The 15,955-nt window shown below is 37.5% G+C and overlaps 1 protein-coding gene and 1 long non-coding RNA gene across 2 annotated transcripts; one reads left to right on the forward strand and one right to left on the reverse strand.

Moving 5' to 3' along the window:
- Positions 1 to 1,979: 1,979 nt before the first annotated feature.
- LOC113302529 lies at positions 1,980 to 13,556 on the forward strand. The gene is made up of 4 exons (XR_003336935.1): positions 1,980 to 2,086; positions 10,769 to 12,409; positions 12,797 to 12,915; positions 13,064 to 13,556. It is a non-coding gene; the product is annotated as an uncharacterized LOC113302529 (long non-coding RNA).
- A 188-nt stretch (positions 13,557 to 13,744) lies between these two features.
- Positions 13,745 to 15,442, reverse strand: LOC113302528 (phospholipase A(1) DAD1, chloroplastic-like). Its single transcript, XM_026551447.1, has one exon. The coding sequence runs from the start codon at positions 15,370 to 15,372 to the stop codon at positions 14,086 to 14,088; it is 1,287 nt and encodes a 428-aa protein (XP_026407232.1). The 5' UTR covers positions 15,373 to 15,442; the 3' UTR covers positions 13,745 to 14,085.
- Positions 15,443 to 15,955: the final 513 nt, after the last annotated feature.

Below are 15,955 nucleotides of genomic sequence, written 5' to 3' on the forward strand. Positions count from 1 at the left end.
GAACTTATTTTACAATCTCTAATTTAATTAAATCTAACTTATTCATGGGATCAAAAGCAATAAAAAAAGGTTGGGTTTTCGATTCTTACCCAATTAAAATTATTACTGGAGAATCGATAATTAATCGTCGTTAAAGACAAAAAAAATATGGAAGAAGAGGCGATAGAAGAGAAGAAGAAGACTTTATTTTGTTTGTTTGTTTATTTTAGGTTTTAGTTTTTGATTTAATTAGATATAGGTTTGGTAACTATGTTGGTTATTAAAGGATATTTTTGTACTTTTAATAATAAATTAGATCACCCCGCATCTATATTTAGGATAATTGAATCCATAAGAGCCCTCAAAACCAAATCCTTGGAGCCCCTGTTGGTTTATTTTTCTATATGTAAATACTAAAGGTGGCCCGTTTAGTGAGAAGTAGAGGATATTAATTTTGATAACCCATAGAATTTGGTATCCCATAGTTATGCAACCAGGGACGGAGCTAGAGTAGTGCAAGGGTGTGCACTTGCACCTCTGCCCAGCTACCTCAAAAGCCTTTTTTAGGCCCAATTGAAAATACAATGCTATATACACCCCTAAAATAATTTTGTCGCCCAAGGAAGATTTTTGCACCCGCTTGTAAATTCTAGCTCCGCCCGTGTATGCAACTTGGTTTTTCTCGAGAAACAAATGCGACAGTTGTAATATGTCACTCCGCTTGATGGAGATGGCTCTCTTAGAGCAACCACAGTCATGAGACGGACCAAATACCAAAAGCCAGACTAAAAGCCAAAAAAATTTGGTATTCTGGGTGTTCAAGCGCAATGGGGGACGACCAAAATTTGGTGAAGCGTAACTTATACGAACGCTTGGTGCAGACGGAACTTATACTCACGTTTCTTGACCGAGCGTTCTTTAAAATATGCGTCTGAATGAAACGGAGTTATTACGTGCGCCTGATTGAGGCGTAGGTATAGTTCACGCCTAACATGGGACGGCGATGGAAAGTGCGTCTACTGGGACGGAGAAGTTATGTGCGTCTGATACATACGGAGATAGAAAGTGCGTATGACTCGGGCGGACATAGAAGGTGCGTCTGGGTAGGGCGGATATGGAAGGTGCGTCTGTGTTGGGCGAACATAGAAAGTGCGTCTAGTTCAGGCGTAGATGGATTGTGCGTCTAGTTCAGGCGTAGATGCAATGGCAGAACCAGTCAAGTTTGTAACAGAACACTAGTAGCACCCCCAGAAACGTAAATCGCTTTACACCCACGGTTTGTACTAGCAATCAAACAACCTTCAATAGTAGCCATTGGTACTGAATATTCTCTCCCATCAAGTAACAACGGACCAGCAATACCAACAGACGTTAATAATACGTCCGTCTCCCGCATACGGTCATAATACATGCGCCCGGACCAGGCGCTTTTAGTAACTGCGTCCAAACCAGGCGTTTTTAATAACTGCGTCTGCTATGGGGCGTAGGTTTTATCTACGTATGGCCCGGCGGTGTTTATAATAACGCCTAACTCAAACGCTCTATATACATCCGCCCCATTATCATACGTTATTTATACGTACGCCCGATGTGGAGCGTCCACTATACTTCTGTCTGAAATCATACGCCCACTATACTTCCGTCCCACTATTAATCATTTTAGTCTGGGTTGGCGACCACATTTGGTCGCAAACCCTAATTAACTGGACTAAATATGGTTTTAGTCAGTACCACTGCGGCTGAATTTGGGACCAAATTTGGGTATAGTCCCCAAATTTGGTCATGACTGTGGTTGCTCTTAGTGTTATTTTCTTCTTTTTTGTATTAGCACTCTGTTAGTGTTGATTGGACGATTAATATAATGAGCTTTGGAGTAAATAGCACACAGTATTTAAAGATGAAATACGTGGCGACTGAATAGGAGTGCAACGTGTAAAAACCAGCAATCAGTTTATTTACCAATCAGAGCAAAAAGAAACATATTACTCTCTATTTTCAGATCCCTATCCATTTCTACATCGACATATGCAACAGAAACAAATTAACAAAGTTACTTGCGGCTGCTGCTCATGAGATCTGATTTCCCTCTACCTCTCTAGCTAGCTAGGTACTATATACCATCCTCTCTCTCAAGATTTCAAGTTAATTTTTTGTTTTAAGGCTTGATTTTTTTGAGCTTAATAATGATCTCTTTAATTATGTTGCTTAAGACTAAGCTGTTTGCTCTCATCCCTGTATATGCACTGGATGAGTGATTTCCTAGGGTTTATGTATACTAGTTTCTGTTTGGTCCTCAATGCCCGTGTTAATTATGACTAATTGATTTGTTCAATTTCACCATATTAATATGTCTACATGTTTCATGCTTGTCTCCATAGATAGCTAGCTATCTAATTGCATAATAACGATGATTTGATCATCAAATCTGTAGATGGTTAAACTCTTTCTATATCATTATTCTTGATCTGTTCAGCAGTACTATACATAAAATACTACTACATGACACACTAGATCGATCTTGTGTTGATATTTTTGTAAAAATATCTATGTCTCTCTCCAAGCTGACCAACTGCATTGGGACTCTAGTATATTCTACCATCTTTATAACTCAGTCAGAAAAATAATTTCACTTGTCATCAATGCATGTACTCCTTGGTCCTTATCTGACTAGTGCTACATGTTTTTTGTCTTATATAAATGCCTGTAGAAGGCTAGAATTAAATAGTCGATTGGAATGATTGGGAGACTAAACCATGCGTGTACAACAAAAACAACTACTAGGAAGATAAATATTCTATGATTTCTTAGTGCAGCCTTATCACACTAGCTTCTCTTCTCTCTTTGGCTGTGTGCGTTTGATGTGCCCCCGGCTGACTTTTGTATCCAACTCATATTTTCAAAGCTTTGGGAGTGGATGGCAAAACCATACCAATCCAAATGTTGCGTGAAAGAAATCATTCAGAGTAGATGTTCTCCTCTTGTACATTTGAAATGTCCGTTTTCGTATGGTAGTGAGAAAAGAAACACAAAAGTTGAATGGGAGAGTTGATGAGAAAAGAAACACATGAATATATATATATATACACACATATATGTTAACATTATGTCTTTATAATCATGTCAACGGTCCTACTCTTATATATATATATATATAGGAAGGAGAAGAAATAAGATACTACTAATTCAGCATGAACCTGTCTAATTTCGTATCCGGAGATAATTCTAAATTTTGATATAATATTGGCTTAGAACCAGGATAATTTCAAGTATTTGCATGTATGATGCTTGTTTTTGGTGACAAATATGATTTTGATTTATTTGCTATTTTCTTTTACCTAATATTTCATATTCAATGGCGAGTATTTGCATGTATGATGCATATTTTTGGTGACAAATGTGATTTTGATTTATTTACTATTTTTTTTTTGCCTAATATTTCATATCCAATGGCGGGGTCTTGGATCCATGTTAAATCTCCTCTTAACTTATTAAAATAACAAATATAACTGTGATATGACACTTTTTAACTTCTAAAACTTTAGAGAGGCAGTTTTTCACTTTATCCCATGTAAAAACTTCTAAACCATGTAAAAAACTTTTAAAATATAATCCTCATTACGAAAAAAATTACATCCTTAATAAAGTGTCTTATGTTTGACACATACCAAATCGTCATAAATGAAAATTCAACTAAGGCATTCACATATAAAATTTTAGACCTGGTGTCAGGAATATTTTTTATATATTCAAATATATGGATGTTTTATATATATTCAATACATCTAATAATTTAGACCATCTTGGGTGGTATAAACTAAACATTAAATTTTAATTTTTGTACTCCTGTCATTCCCAATATATAGGCGGAGATGATGGAATTTCTTTGACTAAGAAATTACATGGCTTTTATAAAATCTTATGTATTTGTCTGTCGTTACTCTCTATCTTATTCTCAATACAATATCTCATACAACATAAATAAGGATATGTAAGTCAAAAAACATCTTGGAAGATTGGAAGAGTTTGCATATTACCCCATTGCAGGAGAGGGTCTTAAATTGTTGCAATAATCCATAGGTAATTACAATTGAATAGATCAAGTAAGTTTGAACTCGCGTAGCATGAAACCTATAGTCCGAAATCGTCATGTTATAAACTTCTTTCGGACCACCTCTAAGAGGACAGACAGCTGGGAAAAAGAAGGTTGATGGTTAGCCTCATTCCTAGATCAGCTGCCAGCAGTAACCAAAATTAGTAGAATCAACATAATCTTTGATGGGTAAGATATGATAAGGCCAAATCCAGGTGGATGAGCCAAATCCGGATCATGGTAATCTGGAGTGATAAAATAAATGGGATTAGATTGTAAGAAAGTAATGACCCTAGCGGGGTGAAAGAATATTCACCAATGTTATGGGTTTGATGCTATATGAAGTATTTTTTCTCAACAAGAAAGGAGGGTTAGGGGTATGATTTGGCAAGAAAAGTTTTAGTTGGAAGTTACCTTATTCATCAAATTAACAAGGCTTGAAAGAAATAATGGATCTTCTGGACTATAGTTGGGCCTCCTTATGAGAAACAAAGACATGCTAATGGATTGTTTCTGGTAGTGGGGATAGTTGGAGTACTCGCCTTTGTAGTTTGGAAAGTGGCAAAGCTTGAGGTGTAAGTTGCAAAGACCATAAGCGTGCAAGTTAAAGGTTAGAATAAGCAACATAGTCCCTTCTTTTTGAGGTTATGGTACGCACGACAGAATAGGCAAAGGCAAGAAGGATAGAGTGTATGCGAACTTAATCCCAATTGAACACACTCAACAAAATGATAATAGCGGTAGGGAGACTCTTGGTAACCTTAATCTCAACCGTAACTTCCACATTTTCTTCGTCTAATCTCTGCCATAAGGATCCTTGTAGATTAACATCTTTCCAGTTGGTCTTACAATCTCTCTGAAAGCTTCATTGGTTGTATTATCATAGCAATCTCTAACATAAAGTGTTAGAATATGGGCATCCAACTCAAAACCAATTGACAATGAGTGGAGAGGCGCTAAGGATTATAAACCGCAGGACCTTAAATAAGGCAGACAATGTGAGACTAATAGTCTAAACACGCCCTCTCACGTGTAGCCTCGTTGGATTTAACACGTGGAGAATAAATCAGGTGACGTGGAGTAAAGGTGCGGTCGATGACAGCGACAAAAATATAGCCTACTCTGACATCATGTTAGAATATGGGCATCCAACTCAAAACCAATTGGCAATGAGTGGAGAAGCCCTAAGAATTATAAACCGCAGGATCTTAGATAACCCAGACAATATGGGACTAATAGTCTCAACATAAGGATATATGTAGATTAATATTGCCAGCTGGTCTTACAATCTCATCGGGAGCTTCATTCGTTATATTATCCATTGGATTTTCCTTTCATATGGATGCTCAGGAGAAACCTGCTGAATTCTTTTTCCATAGTGACATGCTCACCATCGAAGAGGATTTGCACGATAGATGAAACATCTACATTGATCAACCAAGGCTTGGGGTAGCAAAAAAATCTTCCACATGCTTAAATCTTAGGTAGAAGCAATTTTTCTTTTCTGATAAGGAGAGAATTCAACCGTTTTTTCGAGGTTTTAGAATTTCTGATGTAGAAGTGAACTTCAGGTATTCAAACATTGATAGTACTTTGGCGATTTACAAAAACAGGAAAACAAGTGTTGCATTGTATGGGCTTATGACTTAAAGATGAACCTGCTTAAAATTACCTTTGGCCTGAGAGAGTAAAGAATTTGAAAGTTAGGTCGTATTGCTTCACTTAATGCTTATACAGTGAAGTCAAGGTGGACTTAGACGTCGAGACAATAGAAGGTTGAAGTAGCATTGCTTATTCAATGAAGATTGATGGATGAAGTTAGTGAAGCAGTGAGTGAAATTCTGCTTAAAGTAGATTGATGTAGAGAAATAGAACCAAGCAAGATATGTGGCATAATGGTTTAAAGGCCTAACATTCAAACTGGGAGATGTGTATCAGGAAAAAACATTAATGAATGCAACACATAAGATGTAGAGACAAAGAAAAACCCCAGGTATCGTATTACTTTGAAAACTTGATGATGGATAAATAGGTATATCCAAATTAGGTTTTAACATGGGTAGTTTAAAATCATCACAGGCCTAAGGGAGTTAAGAATTTGAAGGTTAGCTCGCATGGCTTAAGTTAATGCTTCTACGGGGAAGTCGAGATGGACTTAGACACAGACACCCACAGAAAATAAAGGTTGAAGTAACACTGCCTATTGAAAGAGGATGGATGAATGAAGTTAATAAAGTAAGATACGAAATTCTACTCGAGGTAAATAGATGTAGAGAAATGGGACCAAGCAAGATACATGCTATAATGGTTTAAAAGCCTAACATTTAAATACATAGACGGGTATCTGGAAACAACACTATTGAAGCAACACATAAGAGGTAGAGACAAAGAAAATCCCGAAATATTTACCGCATGCGTTAAATTCACTTGCTAAACTCAATGGTGTGTAATCGGGTGTGTCCAGAAATGTTACATGGATCCAATTTAGAAAATGAGTAGCATTTAACGCCATTCTCATAGGACAAACGAGTTCGAAAATTCTAAATTGTATGGGTATCTCTAACATAAAAACTGATCACAAATAACTGAAAAGATAGGCCGATCCCAGAAGGGAAAAAAGTATTTTGACCGAGAGTAGCTACATGAACAAAGAAGGTCATGTCACATACTATTGAAAGAGATTGAGCGTGGAGTTAGTTGTATGCCAAATACTAAAAATACACTTAGGGTTCTGGTGTAGATTCCAGAGTGACGCTGATATCACCCTACCTGCAAAGTTAGTTGTATGCCTACTAAAAATACTCTTAGGATTTTGGTATAGATTTTAGAGTGACGCTGATATCACCCTACCTGCAAAAGAAAGAAACTAAAAGGTCAAATTCAAAAAGATAAACATTTTCGTGGAAATCATATAATTAATCGGTTCAAAGATCATGAAATAAGATAAAAAGAGCAATAAAATCATGGAAGATTCATCGAATAAGGCAAAGAAAGAGTAAAGACAATTCGATCGATGCAAGCATTTATGCCTGCCAAATGAGTATAAATGATAGCACCAGCATATGGAAACCTAACTCCTATTAGGGTTGTCCACGTCGCTTTGGCCAACCCTAACCCCGCAAGTCGTTTTCCGAGGTTAGTTAGGCTCGTAGACTTTAACATGGTATCAGAGCAGGTGTTTGAATGGTGTGTGGATATTTTTTTGGCCCGTTGAGGAATAGTTTGACCCAATAAGGGTATTGTTTGTTTCTGTGTGATCAAGTAAGAACCGTGTTTGCCCCCAGCTCCGGGTGGATGGTGTTGAGTATATATAGTCCCATAGTACCTAGATCTCCCGGATTTGTGAAGTGCATACATGTTAGACAGTCCTCACACTGCAAGCTGGTTTTCGAGGTTAGGCCCATGAACTTTTATAACATACAATCATTCGTCATCATGTCATGTCATGCAGGGCAGGGCTAAAAATATGTACATAACGCTGGAAACAAGTTTTTAAGACACCCGTGGATATTAGGGCTATAAAATTCTAAAGAGGCTACAATGTGTACAACAAGTTTAACATGGTTAAGATGGTTAGTGAAGATCACACCATATTTTAGAAGAGTTGTTTTTAGGCTGTATTAAAAACAGCCTAATAATGCTGTACATGGGTGGCTAAACTAACAGGGATAATTATATAAGCTACTAGTTTAGAGGCTTAATATATAGGGCTTGTTTTATGTTATAGGAATTTGAGTGGGAGCATGGAGTGCCACTGCCTCCACAAAACTGCTTTGCCCCACATGATTTGATTATTGAATTTTACACCTTTGCAAGTACTGCACACATTTTTTTTTCCTTCTTCTCTTTAAACGTGATCTTGCTTTAGGGCTCAGCTTACAGGTAGACCAGATATAAGATAACCTCTGTTGTAATGTAAAAAGTATCGCATTGAGTTTTCCTAAACTACATAGGAGATTGTGGCGAGTTGTGATTACTCGTATAACAGGAGTCATTTTATTACGGAAATCTCGAAAGCTTGTTGTGTCTTGATGATAAGGTTACATGCCTCTTTAAGATATTTGTTGATCAGTGACGTCTGTTCTATATGAGCCTGTTAGGAATTTGAATTCAAATTCATCACACTAACAGGTCAAACATCAAGTGGTGGTGCATCCACACCCATCCACCTAGGAATCTGCCTCCGATAGACGACCCCTCTTGAACGACCGAACATAATGTAAACTGTGATTTTTCAGGAAATCTCCAACATCCTATCCCTAACTTTAGCTTGCCTAAAAGGTTCAGTTGAACATCTACCGCGAGGATCCGCTTCAGCAAGTCAACAATAAGGTGGATAAACACACTAAGTAAACTCATAATAAAAGCTATCTGGAAGAGGTGTGAGCTTAACCCAAGCTGAATCTACATATCCATGTTCTTAACGCACGACTGATGTCATGTCGTCCCAACCAGAGAGGTCTCATATGTTCTAATTCTCGCAGCCATAGAGGCTAGCTACTCTAAATCTATTATCATCACCCTCTTGTCTAACCCTTTGTTCGGGAACTCAACTTAGGCAACATAAACCGTCATTTAGTAGCAATTTATTAGTACTATTGAAGAGATGTACATGTTTATAGCCTAAACTCTATATGCTCTCTTAGGCAATGTTGGATTAACATCACTCATTTCCCAATTAGGCAAGTGTGTATGTATTAAACAGTACGCGACTGGATTCAGGGTCTTACTGTCCTCATGGGTCGGTAACGAGGAACAAGGCTGATTTGTGTGTTTCTGAGGTAGTTCCGTTGCCATGGCAAGCGTCCGTATGAGTATGAAGAAGAACCCTATAAAAGGGATGCTGGATTCTCGGTGATTAACCAGACACGTCTTGCATACATGAATTCGCAAGCCGTGCTTCAGATTCAGACATCAGGTCCTTTAGCTTTAGGAATTCTGAACCAACAAGAACAGAACATAGCACTGTTTGGATGAACACTGGAGACAGCAATGTGGTATGCATTTTGGGGAACAGCAGTACTGCTTCCAAATTCGACAATCAGTACCTTCAAGCAAGAAATTCAATCAATTTGCTGATTTATGTTACATTTCGTTGAAGGGCAGTGAAACCTATATGGGTGAGATCGCGATCAGTGCAGTCTCTTAATTTTCGTTTAGCATGTCCTCCACGTTATTGGCACAGGGACCTTATTTGCATGGCTGTTTCAGACCTCATTCTAAATTAATAAAAACAGCTATACGTGTATATATGCAACTTTCGTATTTGCTTTTAAGAAATTTTCCATGGGGCTTGGGGATGTTTTTATTTTTATGGTGATTAGACTCAGACCAGTCTGTTTTAAACTTCATTCATATTTGCAACTTATTTGGAACATTCGATTCCATTTCTATTTAGACTTAACATCTCAACTAGCTCATCAACAGAGTTAGCAAATGTTAGTGTTTGAAACAGAGAACAAAAACGTCTTTGAGTTTTTGAATGGTATCTCTACTTCTCCTCCATGGCAGGGTTTACCATTTGCCAAGTGGTAGTGTTTGGCTAATGGTGCTCTTGCAAATATGTACCAAGAGTGTGCAACGAAACTGCAGATTTACTTGCTAAACAGGTGAAATCTCAACAGCTAGATCAGAAAAGGTGGTGGCTTAATCTAGTACCTGACTTCCTAGTGTTCAGTTAACTTGTCATACGTAATATTTGCAGTTACGAATGAAGTTTTCCCTTTGTCAAAAAAGAAAGAAAGAAAAAAGACCGTTATAAAGTGATAATAGTAAGAAGGTGTTTAATATGTCTGAAAGTGATATATTTGCTATCCATTTACAAATCTGAGATGTATGCTTTCGTATGTGCTGGAACTTGCGAATCACCAAATTATGCAGACACCAACCTATATACTCCTGCTTAATTATGCTGAAGTCATTGTGTAGATCTGCGGCTATCATCTCTTTTTCACAGAGACATCAGGGGTAAAGACAAGGTAACAAAACAGGATTAGGACTTTGTCGGAAAGCTACTTAAGTTGTGGATTCCTTTTACCTGGACAATTATCTCGAACGTTCATTATCTCCTCCTACAGGTTAGTGATAAAAATGGAGTGTCCCTAGAGAAAGATGAATACTCTGTTTGCTTAGTTATAGAATGGAAAGCTCATACCAGGACAATAATTAGTGTGGCAACTAACCACTATTGGTTGAGTAGACAGAAGAATTGGTAATATAGCAGTACTGTAAGCGGCATGTTAAGCTCTTACGGGAGTTAGCTAGAAAATGATGGAATTTTCTACCATAGATACAAGGGGATAATGTTCCTACTAACGAAACGAAATGGATTACTCATTGATTGTGGCGCCTATTAGTGAGCTTAAGACAGTGTATCAAACTGGATTTATTTATTTTCGATCTGTAACAGGAGTTGGATTTTGCTGGAAACTTAGGTTTTTAGATTCATTACTCAGAGAATCTTGCAATCTAAAATTAATATTGTGAACGTCACACTTTTTTGTTTTCTGTTTCAAAAACCTGTGTACAGAATCTTAGTCTTACTAGTAATCTGTAAATTTCTTAGATCAATGTGTTAATGTTTTCGCTCCATTGTTCCCCCCCCCCCCCTCAATGAGTATTGCTTAACTTATTTTATGTTTCTTTCTGTTGTTTTCTTTTTAAATAATATGCTTCAGAGGTGGTATCTACACTGTGCAGGTTAAAGCATCTCCAGGACTCGTATGCAGCTACTGAAAATCTAAATACGAAGGTTCTTACTTCTTTGGTTCAAACAAGTACTGGTAAATATTTCAATAAATCATTATAAGATGTTCTCATTCAAAATAAAACATATAGACAGATGACTGCATATATATATATAGGAAGAATTTTATTCAGATTACCTACAGAGAGCTTACCTGACTGTTGAAGGAACTAGTAATATGTGTTTTCTGGGCAGGCGTTTTTTCAATCCGTGTTGGTGTGTCCTTTCTACATAAATTTACTCTCTAGTCTTCTAGCAGTTTTCTTGTTTCGGCATCTCAACATTTATCTAGTAGCAGATGAACAGTGTAGTAGTTGTGGATCTTGATCCAGGAGAACTTCAATTTATAGAACCACAGAACACATTTGACTGATTGACTCACCATATTTTTATAGATGAACTAAAATATATAACTACATGGAGGTGCATTCAAGCTAGATTTGTGTGCTGCGTCTGAAGTTGTTTCTTTGTTCCCTGCTTGTTTTGTTTTGATTGGTAACATAAACTGCAAAGTTCAGTTTGTTTGTGTACTTGTCAAAACAAAAACACTCAATAAACACATTAGTCTGTTGGGGTGTTTTCCAATCTTCCTTCACTGTGAAGTTTCTTAGTTGATTAATTTAATATATTTTTGTCCACCATGTGCACTTCATTTCAGGGTTTCAGTAGCCTAATGTTGTTGGATATTTGGAATTACGTCACCCCCTGCTGTTTTTCATTTGTTGAGTGGTGCCCACTTGTTTAGAGGAAATCCAAGAGCCAATATGAAAACTTTTACACGGCTTATCAAGAACAAGATAAAATCATTCTCAGCCATGATCGGTTCTGCATGCTGCGGCTGCCCGCTTTTTAGTTAACACTTGTGATTATATCTTCTATATCTACTGATTCTATACGTACAAATGACCGACCTAGAAAAGCAAATCAAAATTATAGGTGCTAATAAGATCATGCGTTCTTTCTTTATAGCATACTGGAAATCACCAACTTTGGCTATTTCAAGTACAATCCACTTTTGGTAGGCAACTTCCCATTCATATTCCAGATCTCACGTGCCACCACAAGGTCCACCGTATGGGTGCTGTTGACGTGTGCTGCCATGTGGAATATGTGTACCCTTTTTAAGTTCTAGTTCATTTGTGTACTTTTCACTTTTTATTTGCTGCAGACTTGCAGGAGCCCGCAAACTCAGAGACGGCGCCTAATTTGTCTACATTTAGTGGTCATCATCATCGTAAAGGGTATTTATGTCATTTAATTGTATAATATCTTCTTAGGTAGGTGAAATCAGGAGGACGGTGATCGGGGCTTTACAATATGCATATAGGAGACTGTGTCCAATGAGGGAATGGTAACCTAATTTAGGAAATTTTGAGTCTTAAGGCATAGAAAATTTCCTTAAACCCACCCGATCCAGAAAATATCCTTTTTATTTCGACTAATAACTTTTTTTTTAAAACAATTTGAAGCAATGAAAAATCAAAGAAGACGCAATAAGCTCGGAATATGCACGTAAAGGCGGGTACCAACCGGCGGGTATTAATTGGGTGATCCAACTATCAAGATCGACTATAATTTTTTTGATATTTAGACTGGTACACTTCCCGCTCATATTGGTATCTGACTTGAACAATCCCATATGAATTCCATCTATACCTAAATAATATGTCATTTATAATACTGCTAAAATGAAAAGTGGTCGTAATACTTTTGAAAAACAAAGATAATTATTGTTTTCTTTAAAACCAAACTTTGTTTCGCCGCTTCGTAAATCCCCTTTCGGGTACGATGTTCCGCATGCTCGTTTCCTTTCCTTCTCATAAGACTTGACGTTCATTCGCCTTGGGAGACCTGATATATATAGAAATTGTTACAAGTGTTTAACAAAAAAGAAGAAAAAAAATGATGGAAAGGATGAACTTGATTTTTTTATTTTTTTTTCTAAAATGGAAATCTTGTTAACCGTTGCTTACATTTTACAGTTTAGAAACTTGGTGGTGTACACTGTACTCTGTACGATTTGATCAGCGTTGAAACTGGAAATATAAAACTTCAAAGTCCGGATTAAAGTGGAACTTTGAATTCTGGTAGTAATCAAAAGGTAGGCCCGAGAAAATATTTTAGTTGATCATGATTTTGATATGGACTTCACACGTGGCTTCCGGGTCATTTCAAGTTTTACTATCATTTTCAGGCATCTCAAGTATATTTTGCAACTAGACTTCTTTTTTTCTGCGTATCATTTTCAGGTATTTGACGACCTAAGCCGCTTGAAGTCACGGTACGGTCGGTCAGAGTATAAGTCGAGGTGGTAAACCCCAAGCCAGTCGGTGGAGGACAATTTATTGAATTTAGCTGATACACAAAGGGCATTCAGTATCTAAGCCGAATGGTTGCAGGGTCCGCTGCATCTTTCCTTCTTGGCATAGCAAAGAGGTGATTATGGTATCCGTTGAATGAGATTTGATTTACCATCATTAGCAGTTAGACGTATCAATCTAATCAATCCCCAAAGTAAAACTTGACTTGCTCATATTTCACTTTTTTTTTTTTTTTTTTTTTGGTGAGGATAGTCAACTTGTTGGAAATGAATTCTTAGATGGGACACTACTACCATAATTTATAAAGGGATATCAAATTTTAAGAGGTGTCGTTTCATATGAAACAAAATAATCCTAAATACTGGATCTCTTGACTGGTTTGATATCGCCTTGATACATTTGTGACTTCTACTGGTAACAAATTCTGAATGGAAACAAATCTAGAGATTTGGATAATATTAAAATAAAAACTGTCTGACAATTTACATGATATATGTAGTTATACGAAGAATCATTTAATTCAAAAGCCAGACGTGTTATCATTCTCTAATTACATTGTGTTCTGGGCACAGAAAGACGTTGCTCGTGGACAACATTTGTGATGGTTTTTCAAACATCCTTGACGAAACTCGCTGGTTTTGAAATGACAATACAGGGGATTAAGCTATGACATAGAAGGGTATCTGGATCTTTTGCACTTGAGCTAAGCCTAACCAATGTTGATTTTGATATTGATATTGAGCGGATCTTGTCTTTTGCGTTTTACGGCATGCCGCATGCACATTTCTTATTGTAGGATTTTTCTTTAAAGGATCATTTTTCCAGTACAGTAGAACAGTTGCGGTTGCGGATTATTACACGAATCAGTCAGAGTATACAAAAGAAATAATAGTTTTAGAAAAACATTATGTCTATGCTATTTATGTACATTTGCATGCAGATACGTATAATCATCTACTTAGTAGTCTTTTAGCAGTTGACCTTAACGGACATGTTGATGTTCTGAAACCGTTGACTAAATGTAGATACGTATTCAACTCATGACACGTGGCAACATTTTTATTAGGTTTGACGATAGGTGAGTTTTCACTACATAGACGTAGTTCACGACCTACGTCGGCATAATTCCACTGTGTTTTTTCAACGATGAATTTTTGTAGCCAAGTGGAAAGGGAACCTGGGCTTGCCACGTGCATACCTCTGTGTTCTTCCCCATCCTCATGATCATTGATGATAAAACCAGGTACTTTTGTGATGATATCGGTAGAGTTCACAATCCGTAATATTTTGATGCCATTTTTCTCGACTTCATGTCTAAAGCTTGGGTTACCTACACGAGGTCCGCCGAAGGAGATGACGGAAACAGACGGCGCATGTTTGAACGTTTTTGTGATATCATATGCCGTCAGTGTAGCCAAAGCCGCACCTAAACTGTGTCCTGCGATGGTGATGCTTAATGGCTCATCTCCGTATGATTGGAGGAGTCTGGAGATTTCCTCCCTCACTTCGTTTTGAAGACTTTGATACTTCCGAGCCGATGAAGAGTACAAACTCAAGAACCCACTTTCTACCATGGGCCTGTGATGATAGGGCAAGATATCAGAGGATGACGCTATATTTGGTATCTGTGTCAGGGTTGATCGAAGATTTTCAAGCCATTCCAAACTAGTAGCTGTACCTCTAAATGCAACAACGACGTCACGGCGACCCAACCTAGCGATTTCTTCTTTATCTTGACAAACAGCAACATAACCTATCCAACTAGACTGTTTTGAAGCCCAGCTTGGTAACTTGTCAACCCAACGTGGTAACTGGATACCCGAAGTTGCATGCAAGTTTTTCGTTAGACGATAACCTGTTCCTGGAAGACCAGAACGGTGGAAAAGAGAATGTTTAGGGTGTTGACATGTACCGTATAATGGTGATGATGTATCGAACACAAAAGAGTTGTAAGTTGATTCCACAAACTTTCCATATCGCAGAATTTCTACACGTAATTTTTCGTCGAGTGGATCTAGAAGACCTTCCCAGTTATTACTTCCATGATATTCGTTCCATTTCTTACCTAGTTTCAGTTGATGTGGAACAGCATCAGTAGATCTTTTAGGAAGTTTTGTCTTTGTTGGAAGCGTATAAGGAGGCTTAACTCCACCCATGGTAAGCCTCATTTTCTGAGAGATAGGTAAAGAGAAGGGAACGGTGACGAAATCGGTTAATTTCATGACTGAGGTAGTCATGACTCATGAGTTCTTATAAGGTTGTATGATGATATCTTGCAAGAGTGGAGAGAGAAAGAGATCTTGAGAGTGAGAGTGAGAGTGACAGAGAAAGAGAGAGGACGGTGGGGAGCCAGGGAGGTGGTGTTAGGGTGGTGTTAGGTTGGTATTAAAGTACAGGTTTCTGATACTGGAAAAACGGCATAGTGGGGTCTACTGGTCAGGAAATAAAGAAAGAAAAACAGTATTGGTGGGTCTGGATCAAGAGTGGGACCCACGCATGTATCTTTTAAGCCAATCAGTGTAACTTTCATTTTGCATAAATTGACTAGTGATAGTGATGATGAGCCGTAAATGAGAAAAGGGAATAACAAAAACAAATTTCCGAAAAGTCTTTTAATTGATTGATGCTGGCCCGTTTTTTTTGTTGTGATACCCTTATATCGTCTCTAAATCACTGCTTTCATTTAACGGGATGCACTTGCCTTGAATCTCCTCAACTGGTGTCTATAATGTAATAAGAATCTGCATCAAATTCTCTTTTCGTTTTTTTATAAGTCGGACAACTGGACATGACATCGATTTGTGTTAATTTACAAGTCGT

The sequence above is a fragment of the Papaver somniferum genome, chromosome 8 (assembly GCF_003573695.1).
Source record: "Papaver somniferum cultivar HN1 chromosome 8, ASM357369v1, whole genome shotgun sequence".
Classification (NCBI taxonomy): Eukaryota; Viridiplantae; Streptophyta; class Magnoliopsida; order Ranunculales; family Papaveraceae; genus Papaver; species Papaver somniferum.

Coding starts and splice junctions, on each gene's coding strand:
- LOC113302528 (XM_026551447.1), bottom strand. CDS start 15,372: ATGACTACCTCAGTCATGAAATTAACCGATTTCGTCACCGTTCCCTTC.